Source organism: Eumetopias jubatus, unplaced genomic scaffold (assembly GCF_037043125.1).
Source record: "Eumetopias jubatus isolate StellerSeaLion01/CBP00866 unplaced genomic scaffold, mEumJub1_p1.0 scaffold_2, whole genome shotgun sequence".
Classification (NCBI taxonomy): domain Eukaryota; kingdom Metazoa; phylum Chordata; class Mammalia; order Carnivora; family Otariidae; genus Eumetopias; species Eumetopias jubatus.
This window is the reverse complement of record NW_028274808.1, coordinates 171564607-171592215: the sequence shown is the minus strand read 5'-3', so window position 1 is coordinate 171592215 and position 27609 is coordinate 171564607. Positions and strand designations below refer to the sequence as shown.

The following is a 27609-nucleotide window of genomic DNA, read 5'->3' as shown; positions in this document are numbered from 1 at the left end:
AAAGACAGCCATGGAAAGACAGGCAGAGATGGGAGTGAAGCGGCCACGAAGCCAGGGACGCCAAGGACGGCCAGCAGCGGCCAGGAGCTCAGAGAGAGGCATGGAACACATTCTCCCTCAGGGGCTTCAGAAGGAATCAACCCTGAAGACACCTCAATCGCAGCCTTCTGGCCTCCTAAACCGTGGAAGAGTACACTTATGTGGTTGGGGGCCAACCAGTTGGTGATTTGTTACATAAGCCCTAAGAAACTAATACAGATGGTAAAATTAGTAAGTGAAACCTTAAGCGGAAACAGGATATTGGCCTAATCTCAAAGGATCTCCTCTCAAATGTTCACTGCAAAGGGAAAGACCAAAGTGAAAGCTGGCGGGCCACGGCCTCGACCAAACGATCAAGGCTAACATCGCTGGTGACAGGCATGGACATCACGTTCCCGTTACGGGAAGGGCACATCGCCTCGGCGGATCCTTTCCATAGCACAAATCCCCCATCAAATCAGGAGAAATAGCCGGCAGACTGAAGCTGACGGGCATTCTACAAAATTACAGAAGGCTACACTGTAAATCATGGGATCATGAACCCCAAGAAAAAGAGGAGGGACCATCACAGCTCAGAGACCAGACAACTAACTGCTATAGGCGATCCTAGGTCATGATCGGCACAACGGGTGGGATCTGAACAAAGAGGCAGCGTAACTGGTAGTATGGTACCGGGGCTTCATTTCTTAGTTTCAATCGTTGGTCTGCAGTGATGCGAGATGTTAACACAGAGGGAACTGAGGTGAAGGGCACACAAAAACTCTTCGTACGAATTCCGTAACTCTTCTGCACATTCAAAGTGATCTCCAGATTCTAAAAATAATTATCAGGGGGTGGGGAGTGGTGTTACTGGCGGGGGTGGGGGGTGGAGGGAAGCGGGGATTGACATCCGGTGGGGAGAGTCAGCCAAATCATCACTGGTCAATTCAGACCTAAGAGATGAGGCACGGTAACATGAGGCTCAATATGAATCGTGCCACCACAATCACATTTTCAGTCGACAAGGCACCAACAGGGTGAATTGTTCAAAAAACAGCACAACGTGTTTAACATTTTTATTTTTAACTCTGCTTTGGTAGTACAAAAGTCGTAAAAGTACAAACCAGACAGTTAAAAATACTATTGACACTCAAAATGGTGAAAAATTTCCTTTACAAATTTTTACATCAAGGTGGCAGCCAACTCACTCATTCTACCAGAAGACAGCCCATCATTAGTGTTTTGTATAGCAAGTTGGTTGTGGACCCCCAGTCCTTCCACAGAAGGAAGAAAAACACAAGCCTGTAAACATCAGCTGCTTTGGGAACACTTAAGAATTCTTATTAGTAAAAAGCTTATGTGTTAAAACACTGAATGCTTAACTTTTGGCATGTTTGGAAGCCAGCCAGACAAAACTGCTCAAGTATTAGAAAATATTTAAAACGTACTCTTGGTATAAACACAATTTTAAATATTTTTGAGTATTCTCTTGCCTGTTGTATTGCTATAAAAAAGTGCTCTGACCTGAATAAAATTAAAAAATAATTAAAGCTGAAGGAATATCTTACATTTTGTCCCTCACCATTTGAGGGCATTATACTTTTCAAGCCAAAAATGATGCCTTTTTTTTTTAAACTAAAACTATTGGTCTAGACTGCACATATAGTATTTACACTAATACACACCCCCAAAATTCTTCTATTGCTCCTTTCTGGACTTCAGCGGAATTTCTCTCCATACCGACTTCTCCCAGTCCTCTGTGTAGATGTATGGACACACGTACAGCTCTTAATCAGTTGTCAGAAAAAATTCATGTGAAATTGAACCTACCATTCATTTCAAAGGTTGGAAATTTGTAGTTTGATGTGAGGAACAGAACGGAATGAGTAAATTGACAGTAAATACTTGAAACGACATTTTTATGGAAATCCTCTTGGGGGTGAAATGAGAAAGATGCTCTTTCTCTCTGAGATAACATCAGTGCCCCCAGGCCCACACCAACACTGACACGGGGGCACCTGTAACTGGATGCTCCCAGGCCCCGGCCCCCGCCGGTCAGAAATGCGCCACTATCTCTGCCTCTGGTTTTCGTGGGGTTTTCGTACACTGCATAGCTAAACAAATAAATACATAAAAGTGGGGTTTTCCAGGCTTCCAGGGGAAATGCGACCCTCCAGAATCTTTTCAAAAACAAGCCTCGGTTATAGGATATGAAATAGGAAGTGCCCTCGGAAAACACGCCAGAGGAAGGTACAGGCCCATTTTATGTCGGAAGTTGGGCATATTTGTTTTGTTTTGGCCTTGGGTTGTCAAAACAGGCATTCTGTTGTTTTGTTGTTTTGATTTTAGTCATTTTAAACTACTGTCCCCCTTTATTCAATGGACAAAGTAAGAACTGCTTAGCGCAAGTTTAAAAAAAAACATACTCTCAATATTTTTATCAGTGACCGAGGAGTGGCATGGTGGTGGCGAGTTAATGTTGACTTCTTGGCCCAAGATTCAAAAGTCTGGCATCTGGTTCCATCTGACTCCATGACCAATTATTCAGGGCTAGACCAGACTATCTGCAAGGACCTTTCACCCCCACTGAAGCTTCATCTTTATCTTCTGTTAACAGTTAAACTGCAAGAGGATCTTCTTGCAACCAGTTGCAAAATGAGACCTACGGGTTGGGAGAAGAGAGGCACGTGCGCACAGATGTGGATGCGTGCACGTGCGCACGCGCGCGCACTCACAGTCACTCGCACAACAACACCCCCGAGCATCAGCTCAGAGTGTACACGAATAGTTCCATTGCACAGAGGGATCGTGCTGGAAAAACTGCAAGGTGTATCAAGGCCAAGGAATGGGGATTGGGAGGTACGGTGGTTGGGGAAAACTGAAAAAATGAGCTCTTTTCTTCACTGGAAATGTAATAAACTTTCCATCAGACTTTTTAACCCAAAACCTGTTTCCAAGCAAACTGAATTCTGTATCCAGCATATAAAGGCTTTTATCCCCATGTCTGCAGACTCTGCAATAGAAACTGTATAAAAATTTTTAAAAATCCCCCAGGCAACTCCTTATCTTGTAAGTCTTCAGTGTCTTAGAACTCTTCAAATCAAGTCACCCCTGCAAGAGAAAACACAAAGGTAAAGCTTTCCAGAAGGTAAACATCATATCACATATTCACCTGCGTGGATATTTAAAAACACAGGGGAATGGTAGTCCTTCCTCACCCCATCTCACCCCACCCCACTGTTTTCCTTCCCCATCCCCCATTTCTTCTAGAATTCAGTCTAAAGAAATGCAAGTACCACAATTTCAAAAGGACCTCATTGTCAAGGTTTTATAAACCAAGAAAGAAGAGAATTCGAGAGCCACAGTGGACTAAGGGTATCAGTCCGTTTCAACAGGAGTTTCTAAAGTGACCGGCTAGTTGAGCGCTCTGCCCTGAGGCATGTATCCCCTTCTTCCCAGGAATGTGTTCTTTAACTCCTCGGCCACATTCCGCCAAGTAAGGAGCAGCAGGGTGAACGTGCTGAGGCATGACGAAAGCGCTATGCGTCAGATGAGGCATCTTTCCCCAGCCACACCAGACGGAGTTAAGTCTGGGTCTCTACAGCCTCTTGGCTGGGGCCTCAGGGGCCAATAGCAGGAGCAGTGACGAGATGCCCGTTCTTAGGTGTTCCTTGTTTAACTCGAGGCCGGTGTTGTGGTTTTCAGTTCTAACAGCCAGCCCCTGTCACTGTCTATATTCTCCTTACAAATGAAGGCCCAGGGTAAACTTGGAAAACAGTTTATTTTCCAAAGCTGTTTTCTTTTTTAGATTTTTTTTATTTATTTGAGAGAGAGAGAGTGAGAGAGAGCACAAGTGGGGAGGAGAGGGAGACGCAGGCTTCCCACGGAGCAGGGAGCGCGATGCAGGGCTCCATCCCAGGACCCCGGGATCTCGACCTGGGCAGAAGGCAGCCACTTAACCGACTGAGCCACCCAGGCGCCCTCCAAAGCCGTTTTCAATTGTTGTTGTTTCTACAAATGTCTCATCTAAGGGACAGACGGCTGTGTGCCCGTTTACGGTCCTGTCTGGAAGCCGGGGATCACTCAGGACAGACTGAGATTCTAGCGCTGCCTCTGTGTGTCGAAGCGGGCACACCACGCAGGCCACCCCGCACCAGTTAAGGAACTTAGTCGTTTCCCGTCTGCTGACAAACGCGAAACAAACCCGCAAGAGGCCAACTTGCAGGAACACAAGAGCAAAAGGTCAACAGAGACACCCTGATTTACATGTTACACTGTATTTATTTTACAGCTCCTTCCTCAGGATCTACAGTGTGATATTATCCTTTTCTGTCATTCTGTCATTTAGAATATTGATCATAGTTATGAGAGAGAGACAGAGAGGAAGAGAAAGAAAGAGAGAGAGAGAAAGAGTGAGAGAGAGAGAGATTACCTAAACTAGAAGGTTTGGGTAAAGGATCCTTAACCCCTTCGCTAAAAAGGAAATAAAACACTGTCCCCTAAAAGAGCGAGCATGCAGTTTTTAATATGAATGGAGACAATAATTCTCTGCCCTGCCTTGCTACAGCCTAGCGCGGCCAAAGCTCAGAGCCGAGCACAAGCCAGTCTGGGAATAGTTTCATTTGAGAGTTGATGAGTATGAAAGATGCTAGCGGGGGGAAAGGGAGGAAAGCCAGAGGTGGAGAAATAGAAAAATGGTCCTGAAAGACAAAACAGTAAAAAAAAAAAAAAAAAGAAGAGCGAATTTTCAAAGCCAAACTTCAAACTAGGCCATTATCTGTAAAATAGGTGTTCAACTATTTTTATATCTCCTCCTTTTATCATCTGCTCCCTTAGACCTAGATTTTTTTGCATCAAGGAAAACAGGAAGGTCAAGGGCGAGGAATGTCAGGCCTAGAATGTAATGTTCCATCACAGTCAGAGTTTTTGATCCAACGGAGGAGAACCTCCCATTTAGAGTTCTTTGCACAGATTTAACCAACTTTAAAGAGCGGGCAAGACAGAGGCCTGGGCTGGGAAAGAAGCTGGAGCAAGAGCCTGGATTCTAATCCAGACCCCATGACCCGCTGCTGAACCTTGGCCTGCTCTGGAGCATTTCCTCAAAGGGTAGTTTTACAAAAGATGATCTATGTACCATAGTTAACACGGGGCTAGCAGTCAATACGCCCCCAAAGCTGAGTCATTATGATCCTTCCCCTCATCCAAACTGCCCTAAACCATCATGTTGGCTCCAACAGCTGCCTTCCGAGGCTGATTAAAACTGCACTGTGCGCAGTTTGAGAGAGGAAGCGAGAAATACAAATTTACAGAATTAAGTTAACCTTTCTAAAAACCCTATTAAAGTCACCCAGCACCAAGGTGCAGTTCTGGGCTCTCCTTCTTCAAAAACACGTGCTTATCCAAAGGCAGCACTTTACCAGCATAGCTGCTATCCATTTCCAGGTAAATACCTCTCTTATCAGACTGACGATCCAGGGGAAAGAAGACACCACATACTCTGTGGCTTGTAAATTTCCAGCTGTGACCTTAAGGCCGGGGCTGGGTTCACAGGTGCATTTCCACATTGTTAAATTTCTCCTCATTGCGTCCGACAGTTGTGAACATACCCAGACTGATAAACAAAACACAGACTTTTAAACGGTATTTAACACACCACATTAATATTAAAAGGTGCCTTTCTTAAGGCCTTAGAGCAGTCAGAAACCATGTGTGGGCTAGCATAAATGCCAGGGCAGGCCAGCAGCAGTGGCTGGACTGGGAGAAAATCCTCCATCCACCCCTCGTTCTCAGTTCCCATCACCATGGGATCCACCATATCGAACAAATCGAAACTCTCTCTGGGGAAATTTGGTGATTACAGTCTTACACGTGAATGTTCAAGCTGAAAGAAGTTAAGCAAAACTTCCTTACATTTAAAAGATGATTCAGGGGGCGCCTGGGTGGCTCAGTCAGTTAAGTGTCTGCCTTCAGCTCAGATCATGATCCCAGGGTCCTGGGATCAAGCCCCGCATCGGGCTCCCCACTTGGTGGCAAGCCTGCTTCTCCCTCTCCCACTCCCCCTGCTTGTGTTCCTTCTCTCACTGTGTCTCTCTGTCAAATAAATAAAGTCTTAAAAAAAAAAAGATGATTCAGAAATCCCCAGTGTGACCATTTCCCTCCTAAAACAAGGCTGATGCAGAGCAATTAAGAGCTTCAGAAAAGGTTTATCTGGAAAGAAGGAAGAGGTCATTCTAATGATAAAGATAAAACCATAATGCCATGATTAGATTATGGTTCCACAGAAGCCAGAATTCAGTGTAACTTTGCTGAGGACACTTAATGTGCCTTGTTAGAAAGGATTCTCTAGAAAAACTATCTGGTCCCTTTAAAAAGTAGAAACATGTTTCCAAAAACTAGAAGCCTGAGCAGATTAATAGACACTGAACACTAAGACTACCCCAAGGACAGGGTGTCAATCAAGGAGGGAAAACACTCTCTGATTAATAATAACAGTAGCTGACATTTACAGCGTGTTTCTATGTGCCAGGCACTGCCACACTTAGCACCCCAGATTCATGAACTCAAGCTTTCCAATGACTCCATGAGTCAAGGACAATTCCCATTTTTGTAGGAAGAAACTGAGGCTTCCAGGTTCAATCACTTGCCCAAGGCCACACACTTAGTAACGGCAAAGCAGCAAGTCCACAGCCCGCAGTCTGACCCGGAAGCCCACCCACTCATCCCCAAACTGCACCGGCGCACCAGTCACCACAGAGACGTCCACAGCATCACTGAGACCTTCTGGTTCCTTCACTTCCCTGTCCCCCACCTGTGTGGGGGCAACAGAAGAGAAATGCAGAAATAGAGACCCTGGCAGGACCACTCTCTAGGGAAGTGGTCCTTGTGGCTACACAGGAGCAGAGAAACATGCTGAAAACCCATAACCTACAAGGGGCTCAGGCCCTGAGAAGACCCAAAGTGCACCTTGAATGACATGGCATGACACGGAATAGACACAAGGCTACAGAATCACAGAGCTGGATTAAGAATTTTCTAGAACACATTTAAAGGAAATAGATGGGGAAAGTTGTTTACAGAAACAGAATTAAGATTAGGACAGTAATATTCCTATTCAAAGGCCTAGAGCAACACATATGTGATCTTTCACCAGTAATCCGTGATCCTTTGAGACTCGAATGTTTGTTTGTTTTTAAGATTTCATTTATTCATTTGTCAGAGGGAGAGAGCACGAGCACAAGCAGGGGGAGCAGCAGGCAGAGGGAGAGGGAGAGGCAGGCTCCCCTCTGAACTGGAAGCCCGATGTGGGGCTCGATCCCAGGACCCTGGGATCATGACCTGAGCCGAAGGCAGACGCTTAACCGACTGAGCCACCCAGGCGTCCGAGACTTGAACTTCTTAGAGGATTATCTCCTACCAGGCTCTAACTGAATGCTCTGTGGTCATGTGCTCGCAGGTTCTAGCTGCTGAAAATGTGGGGACAGTACTGCCTGCGTAGGGTGGCATCTTGGCAGGTATAGATTAATGGGAAGATACCAGAATGTACTTGGTGTTTTGTAGTCCTTCAAATTTTGCTCTGGTCTAAATCGAGCATTAAGTTTTATAAACTAATATTAATGCCTTCCTATTTTAATAAAAACTCCATGTTTATTAAAAAGCTAATCTAGGCTGATTGATAGACTCATGCTAATCTAGCTAATCAGTGAGGTCTCTTTAAGTCAGTGTTTCTCAGGATGATGGGTAGCACCTTCTGGGAAGCAACTCAAATGTTATTAAAAACTGCCAATTCTCTGGACTGCACCCATAACCTACTAAATCCAAACTGATAGGATTAGAGCTCAGGACTCTGCTTTCTTACAAGATGCCTTTATGCATATATAAGGGTTTAAGCCATGAGATAAAACTCAGTACTGTTTGTCAACTGATAATAACATAAGAATTAAATTCACCTCCAAAGGGCAAAACACAACGCTACAAAGTCAGCTGAGGTCAAAAAACCAAATGAAAGAAACAGAGGAGGAAAGGGACATGACAGAAACATTTAAAGTCAAATACTAATAAAAATCTCAGCAACTCAATCAGAACTGCAAAATTGTGTAGTTCAGCAATATGAGACTGCAATATTAATTTGAAAAATCTTAAGTAACCTGAACTACAAAATTTCTGGATTACAGAATCCTTTCCTAACTTCCTTCATAATAGTTTGGAACTAGAGTTCATCTCCTCTGCAGAGGTCTACTTTTAAGGACCAGATGAGTGAGCTATCATCACACCTGTTAAGGACTCACTGAGGCCAACTATGTACAAACGGACACCTGAAGGCATGACAAGGTGAGAAGACATAGTCTAAAATCTCAAAGACCGTGGAGCTTACAGAGGAAAGTTTAAGTGATCGACTTCAATCCAAAATGAAATGAGATGTGTTGTGTATCATTTCTTCAATGAAACTGGAATATGTTACAACTTGCTTTTTCATCTAATGATACAGAGTAGAAGCTCTGCGCCTGTATACCAAAGTAGTGTCCCTCCTGGGGTGTGTGACAACGCCCATCTCCCTCCACCCTCTTTGACACTGAGTACCAACCAGGGAGACCATGTGAACCAGCTGGCCTGGGGAGGTCTCGGTTTATACATGTTTATTCTATGAATAAATATGAATAATTATTTACAGTGTCCCATTTACTCTCAGGAGAGTCTCATTTTGAATATAAGTTATATCGTACTGCTAGTGTTAACATTCATCTTTGCCGACAGAAAAGCAAAAAGTGATCTCATTATTTTAGTTTATACAGAAAAGCAAAAAGTGATCCCATTATTTTAGTTTATATTTATGTGATTATTAGGAAGTTTGGGCATTTTCCATGTTTCTTGACCACCGCATCTTTCATGCACTGTAAGGGTTCTGCACCCAGTTCCAGTGTATGTGTGGGGGGGGGGGCAAGGTTTCTCCTACACCACCAACTAATGCTCGGACAACTGATGGGTGTCCTACAATTCAACTCAACTCTTAACTCTATCTACCTAATGATAGCATCAGATCCCACAAGTGGACTGCCTTCCACTTCACATGCTGATCACAAGTCCAGATTGTTACCTGTATTTCTGACCAACTGGCTATAAGTCAGAGGTTCCCATGACCCCCTCTGCGGATTCAAGATTGGCTCACAGGGTTCAGAAAACCAGTTCATTCACTAGATCATCAATTTATTGTAAAGGATATTAAAGGATATACATCAACAGCCAGATGAAGAGATACATAGGGCAAGGTCCCAAACAAAGGAGCTTCCGTGGAGTTTGGGTCCTGGACATGCACGGGAGCCCAGCAGGATGGCATGGGGAAGCGTTCTGCTTCGCAAACCTGGAAGTCCTCTCCTTTTGAGTTTTTACGGAAATTTCATTACATAAGCACAATGCATTAAATCACGGGCCACTCACTGGTGGCTGAACTCAATCTCCAATGCCTCTCCCCTCTCTGGAGGTGGGGTAAGAGTTCCAAACCTCTAAACACACGGCTGGCTCCCTGGCGAACCACCCCATCCTTCAGTTACCTAGGAGCTTTCCAAAGGTCACTTCATTAACATAAAACAAAAGACTTTTATGGTTCTCATCCCTTAAGAGATTTCAATAGTTTTATTAGCTCTGTACAAGAAATGGGGACCAACTATGTATTTCTTATTATAAATCACAGTATCACACATTACCATATTATAGCCCCTAGTTTGGGAGGGGGTTTAAATAATCAAAATTTTAGCTTTTTATTATCAATAGTGAACAACTTTCTAATGTATATAGGTCAATGCAGGAAAAATAAAAATATCTGTAGGTATTTTCCATTCAAAATGAAAAGAGCTTTCTTAAGTAGCATAAAGAGAAAATATATATTCCTACAAACTATATTATCTTCTTCATTGAATAAAGCCAATAAGAAATTCTGCACTCCTTATAGCCTTGAAACTTCTGACATTAGATCTGGAGGTTGCTCTTTACTAAGTTATTACACTCATAGCAATTTAAATGTGTTCGTATATTTAGCAACAATGGGTTTCCCAAGTGACAATAACTGAAGACTTGTGATTTACCAGCCCTTGGGATGGTGAGATGCAGAGCACTTTATTCCAAGTAAAATGTACTTGACATCAAAAGTTACTCTGTATCTGGAAAAACCAGGGGTCCCCTGGGAATTATTTAAATGCAATTTGGCAGTTCCCTATTAGTTTCAATACAGCTATGATTCTACGTCTACACTAAGCTACAGGTAAAAGATCTTAGGACTTTGACTAGTATCACCTCTTTCTAGTAAGGAAAGCCAAACGAATTAGACATTACCTCTACTGGCTTGTGAGCTAGAGGTTCAGCTACCTGGCTGTCGGTAAGCCTCTACCTGAGAATCAAATGAATAATACCACAACACCTATGTCTAACTTGGCCTCACAGCGCTGCAGGAAAATTAAGAAATTTCAAAAGCATTTCAAAAACACTTTATTTGCTAAGTAGGGTTTGCCTGATATATAACTAATATCCAGCATTTGCCTATTTAGCACTTACAAAGTGCCAAGGAATATCCCTATGAGGCAGCTGATATTAGGTGCTATTATTACCATTATCCCCACTTTACAGACGGAGAAGCTGAGGCATCAGAGGCTACGAGGTCCAAGGTGACACAGCTAACAAGTGACAGACCAGGACTTGAGCACAAGGAGCCTGATTCCAGAACCTACACTGTGGAGTTACCTCAGCATCCTGTGTCCTGTTCTTATAGAAAACAGGCACTGTGACTTACTGAGGTGTTCAATGTTAACAGATTCAAAGCCTCAAGTTATGAATTAAGAAAAATTAAAATCCTGGCTATAACTATTGATTCCCTTTTCTTTCTAGTTCTAGGCAAATGTGTCTCTAAAAGCCTTTCATTTTCTGCCTCTGCCAAGGTCCTCCAGAGCCTCCAGAGCCTCCAGTGCTACAGAAAGGACAGAGGTCACAGCCCCTGCTTCTTAAGTCCTGTCAAAGGGCTGACAGGCTCCCGAGGAAGAAGAGCTGAGTTAACAAGGGGTCAGTGGGTCAACTTCTGGTCAAAAATAAGAGGGGCCTTGGAACCAGCGCTGCCCAGGGAGATGTGTGCAGCAGAAGACGGACTGCTTCGGGGGCAACTGACACCAAACCGACACCAAAACCTCCGGGCCCCCACTCTGTCTGAGCCCCGAGAAGACTGACAAGTGTGTGTGTCTGGTCTGTACCCACGGCAGGGCTGTGGGCGAAGAACTCTGAAAGAACATCACAGCTGATGACAGCGAAGTAGGTTTCTAGGCCCACCAACACCTCTCGGATGATCTCCATCCATGTTTTGGAGCTATTCCCAATGACAAACAGGGCACATAACTTTTTTTTAAAAATGTGTCCAGCATTTTCACCCCTCATGGCTCAACTGGCGGGGGACAGTAAAAACTCGAGAGTCCACAGAAGCTATTAGTCATTAACGTCAACAAAAAGCAAGGTGTAGACAAGCATCCATGCTCTCATTGGAGGAAGAGCAAACGAAGGAGCTGTACATACATACATGTGTTGCATAAGCATGTATACGCACAGAATAATCCAGAAAGGATACAGAGGATGCCAGTGACCATGGCTCCCTCCTGGGAGGGAGATTTTGAGATTGTGGTGAGGGAGAAGGGCTGTAGATAGGGTGAAGACTTCTCTTATTCTTCACCCTGTTGGCTTTATGCTGCTTGAGTATTTTATTGTGCGCATGTCTTTCTTTTTCAAATCTTAAAAAAAAAGTAATTCAAGTTCAAACACTTGTAATAACCAGTTCACCAGAGACAGTGAGGGGAATGAACCGTCAGGAAGTCCAAGCTCTGGAACCCACCAGCGGCATGACCTTAAACAACATACATAACTTCCAAGGGCCTCCTTACTCCGGAAGAAGGGGGTGAGGAGGCCCGGGGAGCAAAGTCTACGTAAAAATTAGAACCGAAGCTCCGAGAAAGGACAGCCCTTGTGCGTCCATCTTCCATGCTTCTGTGTCCCTCAGGCCTGGCACCGCACCTTGCGTATCGTAAATACTTTTAAAAGATTTTAACTGCATCTGAATTGACCTGAATTAGCAATCACAGCTCCTCTGAGAGCTCAAAGTCTATGATCTTAATCTACCTGTAAGAAAACAGAATTGCTTACAGAACTGAACTGAGGCAGGCACAGCTCTAAAAGCCCAATGACATCAGAGGGTCCCCGTAGGAGGCCAAAGGAGGCCATGCCTGGTGAAGGCTGATCATGCTGTCACGAGAGCTACTTTGAGTCTCTGGGCTAAGAGATCGAATGAGGACTTTTTTTTACTCAGAGAAAGCAAAGCTCCCTCAAACTCCACAGCCACTGAGCATGTTCGCTCCCAGTGTGGATTTCTGCCCACCCGACCCGCGTCAACTGCCTGGGCCTCGGAGCTGGGAAAAAGTCATCCCTCTGAGCCTCGTTCTTCATCTGTCATGGGAAGAGTGGAGAGATTATTACCCATAAGGTTGCACTGACATGTCGGCCCCTCACTCAGCTTTTCTCCTTATCTGGCCAGGTTCGGGGCAGGTGTTGGCTCCTCTCCACTTCCATACTGAAGGGGGACTCAGCGGGAGTGATCTTCCATGTAAGAACAGAGGCATCAAGACAAGGACCGCTTTTCCCCTGCAGAAATATGCTCAGCAACTGCAAATCAAGGCCGATGTTCCTCTCTCTGCCTATTCAAAGCACAGTTTCTTATCAATTTCTCTGCCATTGCTCGCTAAGGCCAGTGAATCAAATTAAGGGGCTTTCATCAACCTAAGGTAACTTGCTTTCTAAAAACTGTACATTTTGCCCTGAAAAAAATACACGCTATAGAGAAAAATATTAGCTAACGGGCAGTGCCGTAAGTTTCTCACCATCCTCTCCTTCCCTGGAGAGTTAACAAAAGAACCACAAGGCAAAGTCGTGCAAATAATGCAGCCCAACCTCAGGGGAGCCCCCACAGGGACCCTCCACTACACCCCAGTCACCGGAGTTCAAAAAGGAAGAGGAAAGGAAGGTGCCAAAGGTCAGGGAAGCTGACCTTGTGACTGGTGATGATGCTCAGGAGGGAGGGAGCAGGATCCATGAAAGAGTCTTGGCAAAAAGAAGGCTCTGATGCCAGGACAGACTCCAGCACAGCAATTTAGCGCAGAAAACCCGGGCCACACTACCTCTTAGTTTAACCGGCCCTCTGATCTGTACAGTACAAAGAACTTGAGCCGGCAAACTTTCCAACGGACTTGTTACTATTTCTAATTCCATGGGTGTAGGGAATGGGTATGGATGGCGGGGGCCTGGTAGGAGGGGAAGGGGTATGGATGGTGAAGGCCTCTTGGCACAGGCAAGAGAATGGTCCAAATTCCTAAGGGACCTGCCAAATATCGATTGTCAAAATGTCCTAAGAATCCAAAGCTCTAATATTCTTAAGAAATAAAAGGGGACTCCCAGAACCTCAAGTCAATGTTTGATGAATGGGCTAATATGTAACTAAGACTACTGAGGATGGGATGAAAATTATTGATAATCGTGCGCATTTAGTAAATATTAACTCTGTACCAAGGACAGACTGAAGAACGAAGTATCTATGCTACATCCCTGAAGTCCACCAGCAACCCCATTGTAAAGATGAAGACCCTCAGTCGCGGAGGGGAGAGGCAAATTGCCTAAAATCACTGGTCATGAGTGATACAGTTACAATGAAACCTAAACAGTTTAAAACTCGGCTTTTAATCACTATAATAAATTGCTAAAATAAGAATAACAGAATCGGGACACCTGGGTGGCTCAGTTGGTTAAGCATCTGCCTTCGGTTCAGGTCACAAACCCAGGGTCCTGGAATCAAGTCCCACATCGCACTCCTTGCTCAGGAGGGAGCCTGCTTCTCCCTCTGCCTGCCGCTCTCCCTGCTTGGGCTGTCTCTCTCTCTCTGACAAATAAATAAATAAAATCTTAAAAAAAAAAAAAAAACAATAGAATCACTTCTGTAATAAAACAGTATAAGATAAAAAGCCACATCTAATATTATGAACATTTGTTTTGATGTAAAAAATACTGTTACGTACACTTCCCAAATCAATGTTTCAGTGAGATCCTACCAGAAGATGCAAAAAAGGAGCGCATACTTCAGAACCGTGTGATATCAAATGCTTACCACAGCTTCATTTTAAAAAAGTGAAAGACCAGTGATCATGAAGACAAGGCAGTGGCATTTGGAGGCTGAAAGCAATTCGATTTATTTAACTTCAAAGAACAAAAGCTTATTCTTCTAAGAAGAAATCAAAACACATTTTCTGTGAAAAAAAGAGACCATTTTAACTGCACTGCCAAAATAAATCAGGCAGAGAGCAAGTTAGATCTAACTACAAAGAAGAACACAGGCCAACAAAACAGGGGGAAAAGAATAAGGGGAAGAAGAAATGCCAAACAACAGATTTTGTTTTTTAAAAAGAGAAGGAAAGAGAGAGAAAGAGAAATCCTAAGACTAGTTTCCAGCATCAATCTCTAATTTAAAAAAAAGAAAGAAGCCAAGCCAATGAGTAGCTATGATTTGCATGTGACTAGTTAAATCAATTCTACACTAAAAATCCAAATTTAAAAGCGCTTTTCACGAAAAAATAAAACTCTAAGAACTATCTTAGACTGTATGAAAGCTGCATAACACTCCTGTCTTACTTTATTAGCTATATTCTAGGGCAAATCTTCCGATTCGGTCTAGAACCAGAGATTTGGGGCCCAGATGGAAAAATATCAGGATTTCTCTAGCTGGAAAAATCAAGTCATGTTAAATACCCCAAACACACTCTTCTGGGGGGATAAAAATGTTAAGACACCTAGCAAGAAAAATTTTGATTAATAGTTTTTTAAATGCCCATGAATATTTCTTTCCCTTCTTTTTCAGAGTCTGTTCTCTGTTGGGGTCATCAGGCATGGCCACTGAGCAGGTCTCAACCCCAGCAGGCTCTGGACCATGGGATCTGCTTTCCCCAAACCCAGATAAGTGGTCAAGCCTGTGACTCTAGAAGCCAGGCTGCCTGGGGTGGACTCTAAACTCAATCCCTCCTCTTGCCTCTTGCCACTCTGAACACCCACATTACTTACACTCTCTGTGCTTAACACCTCCGCTTGCAAAATGGGGTACTAACTAGTACCTACCCAATGCTGTTGTAAGAATTAAATCAATACATGGAATGTGCCTTTCAAAGCATGCCGGGTATAGAGTACACACTCAATACACAGCAGGTATTATAATTCAGTTACGCTATGCCCATGAGCATTCACGATATCATTCTCTCCACTTTTGAGTTTGTTTGAAAATTTCCATAAAAAAATTTTTAACTTCAAAATTAATTACTCAGAGAGTATGAGTACTCTCATTAAGTACTCAGAGAGTATGAGTACTCTCATTAAGTACTCAGAGAGATGAGTTCTCTCATCTGTAAATCGAAGGCTCAGAAGACACTCCCCTCTCTAAGGCCATTCATGAGCTCCTTGTTGATTTTGGAGGGCACAGCACAATACGGTCACCCTCTTCTGAGAGCCAACTACATGCCACACACTCAGCTGGCACTTGCCTTAAACCAGTAAGTTTAATAACCTTATGTCACATTCAAGGAAACCAGGTGTTAAGTGGGCTGAACCGGGTAAAGTACAATTTCCAAGTGCTGAAGCCAGCACGTGAGACCACGTCTTCTGATCAAATGCGATATTCTCTTACAAAATCCTGGTGGATGATTGCGCGCTTTGCAGAGAATATCAAATTGTAAATCAGCTGTGGCCAGGATTTCAGAGATTGAATCCAATTCTTAGTGTCCGATACAGAAGAATTTGGATGAAGAAAACCAGCTGAGCAATCCTACTTCCTCTAACCTTCTCAAATCTCAAGTGCTTCTCTCTCTGAGCAGTAGAGGCTCACACCTGGTGGGCTGAGCCTAACAGAGGATCGCCCTGCACGTCCTTCCTGAGGGACAGCAGTGTCTTCTTACCCGTGGTTTGCTCCAACTCGGTGACACACGGCCGGGCTGCTGACTCAGAGGCAGACTGTCATCACAACCCATAACTTTCTCGGCAGCTGAGCGGGCTGGGCCTTTCCCTGTATACTTGGAGAGCCAGATGTTTCTCTTCTCAGGATTAAAGCCCTCATGACTTTAATCAGATTGCTCCTCTTATTTACCAAAGTCACTCAGGAGTCAAATTGGAATCCGTAACTTCTACTAATCCCGAACATCTCCTCGGTTCGATAAAACTTTCTGCAATGACGGAAATGTTCTGGATCTGCACCGTCCAATATAGCGGACCCTAGCCAACTCTGGCTGCTGAACACGCGAAATGGGACTAGTGCAACTGCAGAACTAAATTTTTAATGTTAATTAATTTAGATTTAAGGAGCCACAGGTGACTAGTGGCTACCATATTAGACCACAAGGTTCCAGATCACTGATGGAAATGCCCTCCATTCATGGGTCTAGAGCTGCCTCTTAATGAGCATCCGAGGATGGTAGAAGAGTATATACCTGGTCTTGTAGTCAGAGACCTAGGTTCAAATCAGCTCCTCTTCTCAGCTAAGTGACCCTTAGCACGTAACTTACCCTTCCCATTCATTTGTTCTCTCATCTGTAAAACTGGGATAATAGTGTCCATCTCATCAGGAGATGCTGATAATGGTGACAGGCGAGATTTATAGCAGTACCATGCCCAGAAGACTAGAATACTGAATTGACGTCAGTTACTTTTACAACTGCCTTCATTCTCCTCTTCCTTTTCCTGAATCTCCCTTCATTCCCTCCCCAAGGCACCAGTAACTGGCTCAGAAGCCAAAGAAAAGACTTTTCTGTTCTGTTTCTCTTTTATAAAGAAAGCCCCTAGTTGGCTCCTCATCTCAGGGGAGGGAGCCAGATCTTCCCAGATGCAAGACTGAAAGAACTAACACGGGAAGCTATCAGAACCCCTTTGTCTTACAGAATTCGGGAGCACCAACTCTGCCAGATCATCCTCAACCCCTCTGAGCCTGGGCAGATCATCCCTTGAAAGCCACTCCTCTCGGACTCCTCCGCACCGGCCACACCCTACTTGACTCCAGGGCTCAGCTTCAACCTTGCCTCTTGCAGGAACCTTCGAGGACCCAGCCAGTCCACCTCCCCAGGCCCCACCCTTCCCCCCTTTTGCAAGCGTGACCTCTTCTGCCTTCCTGTTCGGGCTCTGACAGTTCTGCTGGAGCTTTCTGAGCATAATCACTCCTGAGGCCCCACCCTTGCCCTCTCATACATAATAAGAAACATGAAAGGGGGGAATGTTCCTCAAGACAGAACAGAAAAAGAGAGCAAGATAAAAGCTAAGCCAATATCAAATTATCACAAGCCTTTTTTCTTTTGCAAGCTCTATCTTCCAAAATGAAAACTGCCCCACCAAGAAGCATTCGCTTTTGCTTTTTAAATCACTTCAAAATATTTGGTTGGAAGAGTAATATTCCTAGCAGGGCTATTCTAGAACTGTGGCACATCAAAGAAAACTGGTTTCCAGCTCAATTAAAGGAAAAAAGCATTGGTTTGCATGCTCCAGCCTTTTTCAAATCACAGTTTTCCCAGAAATGACAAGATTGTATTTCATTTGGCCGGCACGGTTTCGTAAAGCACATTTCATAAGCTGCCAACATTTAAAAACCTGTGGCGATTTCGCATTTCCAAAGTTCAGATTTCCGCCTTTTTTTGCACAAGAACTAGCAACACTTAAGGGCCTTCTGCCTTGTGGTAACGCAAGCCCGATGGGTGGGTTGGGGGATCCTAGTTTGCCAAAATCCCCACCATTCCGCCTTGTGTCTTAAGCAACCCTCTCTCCTCCATCATCATGCAGGCCAGGCCCCTGGAGGCACCCAAGTTTGTGGCCTCTTTACCAGAAGCTCCAGACGAGTAATCACATTCAGTCCCCTACAGCCCTACCAGTTCTCGCTTCCCTGCCCCGTCATTCCTACACTCCCATCCACACCCAAGGAGGCTCTCAGCACCTTCTCCCCACCGTGCCCCACCCCACCCCCATGTCACCCAAACTGCAACTCACCTGCTACTCTGTGTCACTTCGGTCTCTCTTCACAGGTGTCACAGGCACCTCTCCATTGACACTGTCGGTCCCACTAACTGACATCAAACTTCTCCGCTCCTTCTGATTTGACTTGTGTTCCACTTTAGTCACTCTAAACCTGAGGGGTTAAAGAGCAGATGTGATGGGTTTTGCTTTTCCAGGAAACAAGAATCAAGAGTGAGTCAAAAGTCTAGAGGATCCCAAACGAACTCAGCCAAATGTTGGGACATCAATGAAAAACGCCCTATTCATAAGGGGCAGGGGGGCATTCCCACCCACAAATACCCCAGTCCCCTGCCAAACTTTCCAGCTGACTTTCCCTCAACACATTACACACTATGTTGGATACTTTATAGAGCATGAAAAATGAATTAGAAAGCAAAGGGACTCAAATTTTAAACAGCCTCAGGGTTGTGGTTTCCAACAAGGACATGGGTTGACCATTGGTTGTTTTAACCACAGAAGGCGGGCTAAAGGCACAACTAGTCTGCAGTTAGACTGATGCAACCAGAAGGTTCACTCGAGAGCTGCCTCATTCAAGTGCACCCCTCAGACAGTCTTATCTCTGTACACACATGGCCAGAGGAGCCCCAGCTGTGTCTTTTATCAGCATCAGTTGGCGGTAGGGTTTCTGTGTGTGTTCGGTTTTTGACTATTTTTTAAGCAAATGTGGGTTAATTTTCATTAAGGATTTAGGAAAACGTTAAGGGAGTTAAGGAAGAGATTTTCATTAAGAATTCAAAGAGCAGTTAAGGAAATTTATTCAGTTTGACTGAAGTCTTCCATAGTAGCTTCTCTCTAGTTCTGGTCTAAAATTCCCTTAAAACTATCTAAAAGAAAATACACTCTCCTTCTTTGCCCAAATGAGCTCACCACAAGGAGGAGGGAGCCTCTAAGGAAGTAAAAGAAGAATCAGGGAAAAGTTGTAACCACAGATCCACTAGGTCAAAATGTAAGTCTCCCTTTAAGTAACGCAAGAAGCCTGTTACAATTAAACGCTCACAGTTTCTACATCCAGGAAAGAGAACTGCATCTGGGGCATTTACAAGGGCCATGCTGAATCTCAGTTGAAAATTTCAGCAGATTTTTTTTTTAAAGCAAACAAAATACGCTTTGTCTAAACAAGCCGCAGGTTCTCATTACATTCCACATTCACAAATTCCCATGACTCTGCTTCTTAATAAAACAGTGTGGTCATGAGTTGTAGTCTTTTGCTGTAAGTGGGAAATAGCCCTGCAGTCTTCTTGTTGCTTGTGCAACACAGGATAAAACTCAACCAGATCAAAATCACAATAATAAGTAGCCACCAGCTGAGTGCATAGTAAGTGCCAAAAACTGGCCTAAGACCTTTCTGTGAGTCAACTGATGTAATCTTCCCAACAACCCAGTGAGGTGAATGTTTACTGTCCTCCTCATGTTAGAGAGGGGGAAACTGATGCACAGAGAAACATGAGTGAATTTGGAAGCAGTCGTGCCAGCACGCAAACAAGGGAGATGGCAATGAGTTCAGGCCACTCTCCCGAGTCTGTCCATAGAGAAAAGGATCTTGTTTGCAGTACTGTTAACTTCTGCCTTTCCAAACGTAGCCTTCGCCAGGCAGTTCCCGCCTGGGACTCAGGATGGATGCAGCGGACACGGCAGAAGCATCCCCTGCACAAATATTCTCCACGCCGTCAAACGGATTCATCCCAGGAAGGGCGAGCACTCCACATCACTGAGGGGCCCTGAGGCAATGGTACCGGACACAGGTAACGTGATCGAAAAGAAAGCAGCGGCAGGAATCCACATGCGCATCATGTGGTAGCCACCGCGGAGCAGTGGACCAGCTCCACCTCCTCTCTTCTGTTCTCTTCTCCCTGCAAACCAGCAGTGAGGGATGGCTGGGGAACTGAGGTCTAGACAGCAGCCTGGGAGTGAAGATGAAATGTACCCCTTCCAGGCCTATTTCATCAAGCCTCGTATGAACAGTCCTCCTTGTCTCTTCTTCTACTTGTGGCAGAGCCACAAGATGGAGAGCACCTGGGCCTCTGGATGGCTACTTGAAGAGCCGCCCACTGATCTTCCGGGCCGCACGAGTGAAATACAAACTTGTGCTCTGTGCAGAGCTGAGATTTGGCCTTTATCTATTAGAAGCAGGGTGCTGGCAAATGCTGCATGTCAACGTGACTGGACGAACAGATGCCCAGAGCACAGGGACCACGTTATTTCTGGGTGCGTCTGTGAGGGTGTTTCCAGGGGAGATTCATTAGCTCCTGAGTCCGTAGATTGAGTAAAGATAGCCCTCACCAAGGATGGTGGGTGTCATCAAATCCCTTAAGAGGCTGAATAGACAAAAAGGTCCAGGACGGAAGAATTTGGTTTTTTCTGTACCTGCTCTCCAACATCAGCCTCCTGGTTCTCAGGCCTTCAGAATGGGGCTGAATTAAACCATCAGTGCTCCTGGTCTCCGGCTTGCAGAGGGCAGTTTGCGGGACCTCTTGGCCTCCATAATCAGGCAAGCCAATTCCTATAATAAATCGTGTGTGTGTGCGTGTGTGTGTGTGTATCCTATAAGCTCTGTTTCTCCAGAGAACCCTAATACAGCAAGTAATTGATTTTTTTTTTACCTTAATTAATACACCTGAACCCTGATCTAGCATAGCCACCTCTTAGGAGGTGGAAAAATGTAGGACCCAGAGCAGAAGACATCTAAAAAGCCCAGAGATTAACCCGAGCCAGGCTCAGGACATCGTACTCTATATTTATCAGGGACACACAAATCCACACAGCACAGCAAACATGTCACACAAACCCAAAGCATCCACAGGGATCTTACCTGCCAACAGAGAGGACAGTGACCTCTCCTTGACGCCTCGGATGGCCCTGCTTGGACTTGTTGGTGGGTCTGATGAAGTGCCACCGTTTGTGCCGACACCGATGACACACATCCCTCTCAACAGCACCGCCCACTGTGTGGAGATGGTGGCCACAGATGTGCTTCCCCGGGGTGCCTCCTGGTGACAAGGGCCCCGGGCTCACAGGCGGGCTCCCGGGAGTGCTGGGGGTGACTGGGCTAAGGGCGGTGGGGGAAGAAACGGTAGAACTGGTTACTTACAAAAAGTACTAACTGAGGCAAGCTCTCCCCTGCAAGGCAAGCAGCAGCTTTAAATCACAGCCCAGCGTCTACCTAGGTCTCTAAACAAAGAGATCCCCTGAACATATGTGCCCTGAAGAACTCAGATGATCAAATGACTTAAAATAGAAGATTTGAGATCCAGACTGACCTACTGCATCAAAGGAAGAAAGCTTTTAGGTCAAGATCCCAAAATTGATGCTCAAGAGATGTTGATGGTGTTGGTAACAGTAACAAAAATAGCTAACACTTCGTATTCTAAGCATTTGATATGTGTTAATTCCGTTAATCTTTTCAAAACCCTATGAAGTTGGTATTATGAATTTCCTCATTTTAAAAATGAGAAGTTAATGTAACTTGCCCAAGGTCACACAGCTAATAAGTGATGGATCTGAGATCCAAATCTGGAAAGCCTAATTCTAGAAACCATGATCTTAACCACCGTGCTATAGTACCTCAGAAAACAAGAGAGACTGCATTCTTTGATAGCCTGAGAAAAAATCTAGCCAAACCATCCAAAATATAAAAAGCAGACGTATATAGGTCAGATGTTGGCCACCTTCAAAAGGCATACCAAGACTCCGGTCCCCTAGAGAAGGAGGCCTTAACAACAGGACAGGGCTGGCCTGACCAGGAATCAGCCCTCTGACGTGGTACAGGTGGGTGGAGGGAGGGCGGCATGTCACCGCGGAGACTGAGCCCTGAGCCCTGAGCCCTGAGCCCGGGCCAACAGCCCCAGAGGCACATGGAAGTCTTATGACAGCATCAACCAGCCTTTCTGCTCCCAGAAACCGGCCCACTTGCACTTTTAAAAAGAACTGTGCATGGTTGAGGAGAGAGTCTCAAACATCACAGACAGCCAGAAGCTTTCCAGTGTTCTTTAGGGAGGCTCTTTAGATCGTTAAAATAAAGACACACAGCAGAGGCTTTCTGAGACCAAAAAAAAAAAAGAAGTGAAATTAACACCACATCGTAGGAAGTTGAATTCACAAGTTTAACAACATTCATTCGACAAACGTTTCTCAAGTCCATAAAACCCAATGACAGGCACTGTTCACTGCCCCACAATAACTGAGGTCAACACACCAGGAGACAACATGGTCCAAACACCAGGGAGGTGTCTGTGGTCAGGGCTGGAACGTGGGAGAAATCCCAGCTCGCGAGTCTCTCTGAACCACACCACACCCGGAGCTTCCTAGGTTGACCTGCCTGCCCTCTGAGTGACCTCGACAAAGGGCAGATCTCACACGCCAGTTTGACAAACACACTATAGATTATCTAAGATGTGCCGTGTACTCCACCCACAGAGTAAACAGGAAAAGGTCCAAACTCCTTGCCCTGTCCCTTGGAACAATTTGCCTTCTTGGCCCTTCTTGCTACTGTCCACCGCACATTCTCTAGCTGCCCCACGCCAAACTCTCTCAGGTATGCCCCACACTTATGCTCCAGTGTTTCCTAGGCCTGCTCTGCCTCCAAGCAGTCTCGGCTGTCACGTGCCCAGCTCAGACAGCACTTCTGCGAACCTTCGCTGACTTCCCTCTGGCCCCATGGAGCCCCCAGAGCATCCAGTGTTTGTTGCTCCCACAGCATGGCTGTGCTCCCCATCACAAGGCCTCATGCCCAAGGCTCCATTCCCCACTAGACTGAGCCCTCTGGGCCAAGCATCTGCGAAAGCCCACCTCCAGCACTGTGCCCAGCACTGAGCAGGCATTCAATAAATGTTCCTTGCTGAAGAAATAAAAAACTCTAGAGAAATACTATAATGTCATCAACTCAACCAGCCTAATTTTTGCTTCATCGTCATTATTCATGGAGGTCTTTCAATGCCCCAGGCCCTTTGTCTTCCTTCTAATAACCCAAGGAAGTGGGTACATGGTTATCTCCATTTATAAATGATGGAACTTGAGCTCAGAGGGGTGAGTTAACTTGCCCACAAAGAGGTGGTCAATACGTGGCAGAGGTGAGACTCCACCCAGGTGCCCAACTCCCAGGCTGTTACTTTTTTATCCTATCTCCAAAACCACAATAGTCAGCCAGGGCTGAATTCGCCCCAGGGGACACTGACAATGTGTGGGAACATTCTGGGTTGTCACACAGATTGGGGAAAGAGGACACCAGCATTAGTGAGCAGAGCCCAGGAACACTGATAAATATCCCACAATGTACAGGACAGTTGCCCACAGCAAAAAATTACCTGGCCCAAATGTCAACCATGCCAAAGCTGGGAAACCTGCTCCAGCAGATAACCGCAGGAAAAAAAAAAAAGTGCCACTAAATGGGGGGGAGTCGTGCTCACCTTTCAGGGTCCCCCAGGCTGTTATCTGCTACCATTGCCTTTAAAATATCAACGTTTGCTAAGGAAAAAAAAGAAAGTAAAGAATTAAAATGGAATGAATCACATGAGCAATCACAGAATTATCACAACAGAAAAGCTGTTGGAAGGAAAATAAAGAGAAGAAAAGCTGTTGGAAAAAGATCTGAGGTCCTTCAGTTCACAGGGCCCTGAGGTCCCAGAGAAGGGAGGGTGTTTCCCTAAGGTAACCCCTCGAAATGGCACCATCTGCAGATACCTTTCACCATGCAGGAATTCAGTATGAGTGACAGAGAATCTACACAAAGGACAGTGGATCTACCATAGAGCCCAGCTACCTACACATCATTTCAATAGGACAGAGAAAACTACTTTTCTTATCCCTCCCAAACGAAAAGGAGACTTACATGCTGCTATTCCCCTGCATTCACCTCACTTGGCTAAATAAATAGTGAGATGTAGGTCTTAAGAGACCTGTATTCTAATAACTTGCACGTACCCAAACGATTAGCCTTAACCTCTGGATACCCACGTATTGTCAAGTCTATCCCACATATAATCAGGGATGTGAGAGGGTTCACTTTCCAGGTGGGCCATTTGGCTTAGCTCAGCTTCAGGACCGTACAAGACCTTAACTCTGGCCAGTTACCTTAAATTTCCAAGAGTTGGTCACACATAGAGGTTACCTAATATGGACTGAATTAAATTAGAATTCTAATGTTAATTTAAAAAAAAAAATCCAAATTTTTAGGTTGGGGGTAGGCTGTCAACCAAAGCAAACTGAATCTAAGCTTCTTGCGTCCCCACTCCCCTCTCTGCCCCCAAAGACACACATGTTCTTTCTGCCTCTTACAGAGTGGCCAAACTCTTAAGGATGAAAGACTGAGTGAGTGTTCAAGTTTCTCTTGGATATTTAATCGGCAAGGCCAAATGTTATTACTGACTCCTAACCTTTTCATTGATTTTTTTTAAAGTGCTGTTCTCATGAGGAACCACAAATTCTCCAGAGATGGAAGAATAAAAAATCACTATTTGCCATGTAAGCCAACAGCAACATTTCACATTTAACAGCTCAAACATCCCTAGAGGAGGAAAATTAACTCTAGTTTCAACACTACTGCTTTCAGGTTATTAACAGTTACAGGTTTATATGGTGCTTCTCAACCTTTCAAAAATTAAATTTAAGGCTTTTTTTTTTTTTAAGATTTATTTATTTATTTATTTATTTATTTATTTATTTATTTATTTGAGAGAGAGGGAGAAGCAGACTCCCTGCTCAGCAGGGAGCCCGACGCAGGGCTTGATCCTAGGACCAAGATCATGACCTGAGCCAAAGGCAGATGCTTAACTGACTGAGCCACCCAGGTGCCCCAAAATTTAAGTTTTTTAATTTAAATAATTATTGCTCCACCCAGGAGCCTTTTGCAACATCTTTTTCCTAATCACCCTCTTGCGAAATTATAATAATGCAGATAGATATCTGTTTATGTACTGTACGTATATCTGTGTTTTATATACAAAATAATAAGGGTTTTTTTGCCCCCATGATCCATTTCCCCCCTTCACAACCCTTGCAAATGCATAGAGTCTTTTTTAAAAGAAATATTAACACAGCATATCATCTTTTCTAAAAGAAATATTCTTTTTGCCCTCTTCAAGACTACCTGTGATGAAGTCCCAACGCATTCCCTAACACAAGTTTTGACCTAAATAAGACTCCTGTGATTACTGAAAAAGTACTGAAATCGATTGGCAGTATCTTCTCCCATACAACAAAGGCATGCTACCCTCTATAAGACAAACTTAAATATAATCTAGTGATGTCAGTCAATTTCTCTTTTAATTAATAATAAGGATTCAGAAAATAAATTTTTGTTTAGACAAAAGGTTTGGGGAAGACACAAAATAATTTGCCAGTTGACACTTATTCTCTGCCATCATTTACTAAACTTCAAGACCACAGACATTAAAAAGGGAAAACAACAAGAGATATGAAAATAAAGATAGCGCCAATAGCACTCACTTATAAGAATGTGCTTTTTAAAAACGAAAGCTTAAATAGTTGCCAGAGAAAATTAATCACCTATAAAATGATGACCTCCCTTAGAAACATGGGATCAGAAAATGATCAAAGAAGATGATTAAAATATATTAAAATCATCCCTAAAACCGTTTTTTTAATAGATTTATGTTGTTTCTTCTATATTCATGTATTCCTGGACCTCACCCTATCTCCTAGAAAATTTAAACATGTTTGCTATGAGTGAATTCTTTAAGAGTGGGCTCAAGTTTCTATGTAAACAACATTCACACCCTGTCTGAGGAGGTTCAGTATGTGGAGTCATGTGGTTTCCTGGGTTAAGAAAACTTTCTAACGTAACCCCACCATGTGGACTTAAACACATGCTTTAATTTGGTTGTAAAATTACTACGAAAGAGCAGTCGTCTGATTAAGTTCTATTGAATACATATCTCCTCATTACTCATAATTACAATAAGCAATAAAAGATGGTGTTCCCCTGCACTTGTCAACACTCTGTCAACTAGACTTCCCGTCCTGGGTTTCCAGAGAATGGGAGGAGTCAGTTACAGGGCAAGGAAAACCTGTCAAGAACAGGAGAAATTTTCTAGAGGGTAATAATTTCATAAAATGCTTCCGCTCTTCTGTCCTGAATTTCTGCCTGATCCTAGGTATAAAGCCGTCAAAATCACGCAAGAAGAATGCCCTGCTTTCTCTCCCACCACGCTTCTCTTCAAAGATTCCTTTGTGAGGCGCTTAGGTGGCTCAGTCCATTAAGTGTCTGACTCTTGATTTCAGCTCCGGTCATGATCTCGGGGTCCTGGGATGGAGTCCAGAGTCCCGGCTTCCCCCTCAGAAGGGAGCCTGCTTATCTCTCTCACCCTCTGCCCCTCCCCCGCTTATACGCACTCTCTCTCAAATAAATTTTAAAAATAAAATTATTAAAAAAAAAAAAGATTCCCTTGCTATCAAGGCAAATCTCCCAGGCAGGAACTATGGCCACCCCCAAAATTAGTGCCGCTGTGTGCTAGCCACTGGCCAAAAGCTTTACAGACCTTATCATGTTTGACTCTCCTGACAACTCCAAGAGTAGACAGAGTCATCATGCCCATTTTATAAATATAGAGACTGAGGCCCTAAAGATCGTAACTGACTGGCCAGAGTCACATAGCCAGCATGAGAGACCTGGCCACAAACCCTGGCCCATCTGACTCTAGGGTGGATGCTTTTGACCCTGATGTTCTTACTTCTTCAATGTCCAAGTCTCTACCCAAATGATTAATAGTTTAAAATGTTTCAAGGACATTTGCATAATCATTATAGCAAGTTTCAGAGACATACTCAGCAATGACAATTTGTAAGGGAATCCTTGCCATAACATAAATTGAACCCCCAGGTAAGAATTTCACAAAAGGATCCCTCTGCCTCGTGTGAATAATCAGGGGCACTTGGAGAATAATCACAGCACTCTGCATTGTTACCAGATGGGACAGTTTAAGGGCCTGGCAGAGAGGCTGAGCTATGGACTTGCAGGTACTTTCCAAATGCCCACAGAACTCAAGAAAACCCTGATCACCACCCACACACTTTTCAATTCCATCTACTTAGAAAGAAAAATTAAGGGTAGCACTGTGATTAATCCAAGCCTTGAGATTAGCAAGAAAGTAATCAGTATGCGGGTCAGCTGATAAATTTATCCCTCAAGAGATTCATATAAACTAACCTGATTTGCAACATTTGAGGCATGATATATTTAAGCCATAAACAATGTCACCATGAGTATAGGTGAAATATTACCCCATTAGCCAAATTAAAAATGCAAAGCAGAAGACTATTCATAAATCATGATTCCAGATGCTTTTAAATATGTAAACACAGGCAAAGAAAACCTAAATAAACATGGCAAATGGTAATGGATGGGCTGTACTTCATATTTTATTCCTTTTTCTTTTCAATTTTAAAAGAAAAGTTATGTTAGGGTGTGCATAAAATTAAAAAAATGGAAAATTAAATTAACATCGACAGATCTAAATTGATACTAAGTTCAGAGACTGA

General features: G+C 44.1%; 1 protein-coding gene across 1 annotated transcript in view; it reads right to left on the bottom strand.

Annotated features, from left to right (window-relative positions):
- Positions 1-1079: 1079 nt before the first annotated feature.
- Positions 1080-27609, bottom strand: part of RELL1 (RELT like 1) — a 62848-nt gene continuing 36318 nt past the window's right edge. Inside the window, exons 4-7 of the mRNA XM_028089183.2 lie at positions 23520-23577; positions 20927-21163; positions 18091-18229; positions 1080-3129 (exon numbers count right to left, since the gene is read on the bottom strand). Of these exons, the coding sequence (XP_027944984.1) occupies positions 18094-18229; positions 20927-21163; positions 23520-23577 (431 nt within the window). The 3' untranslated portion in view covers positions 1080-3129; positions 18091-18093. The remainder of the gene's footprint in view (positions 3130-18090; positions 18230-20926; positions 21164-23519; positions 23578-27609) is intronic.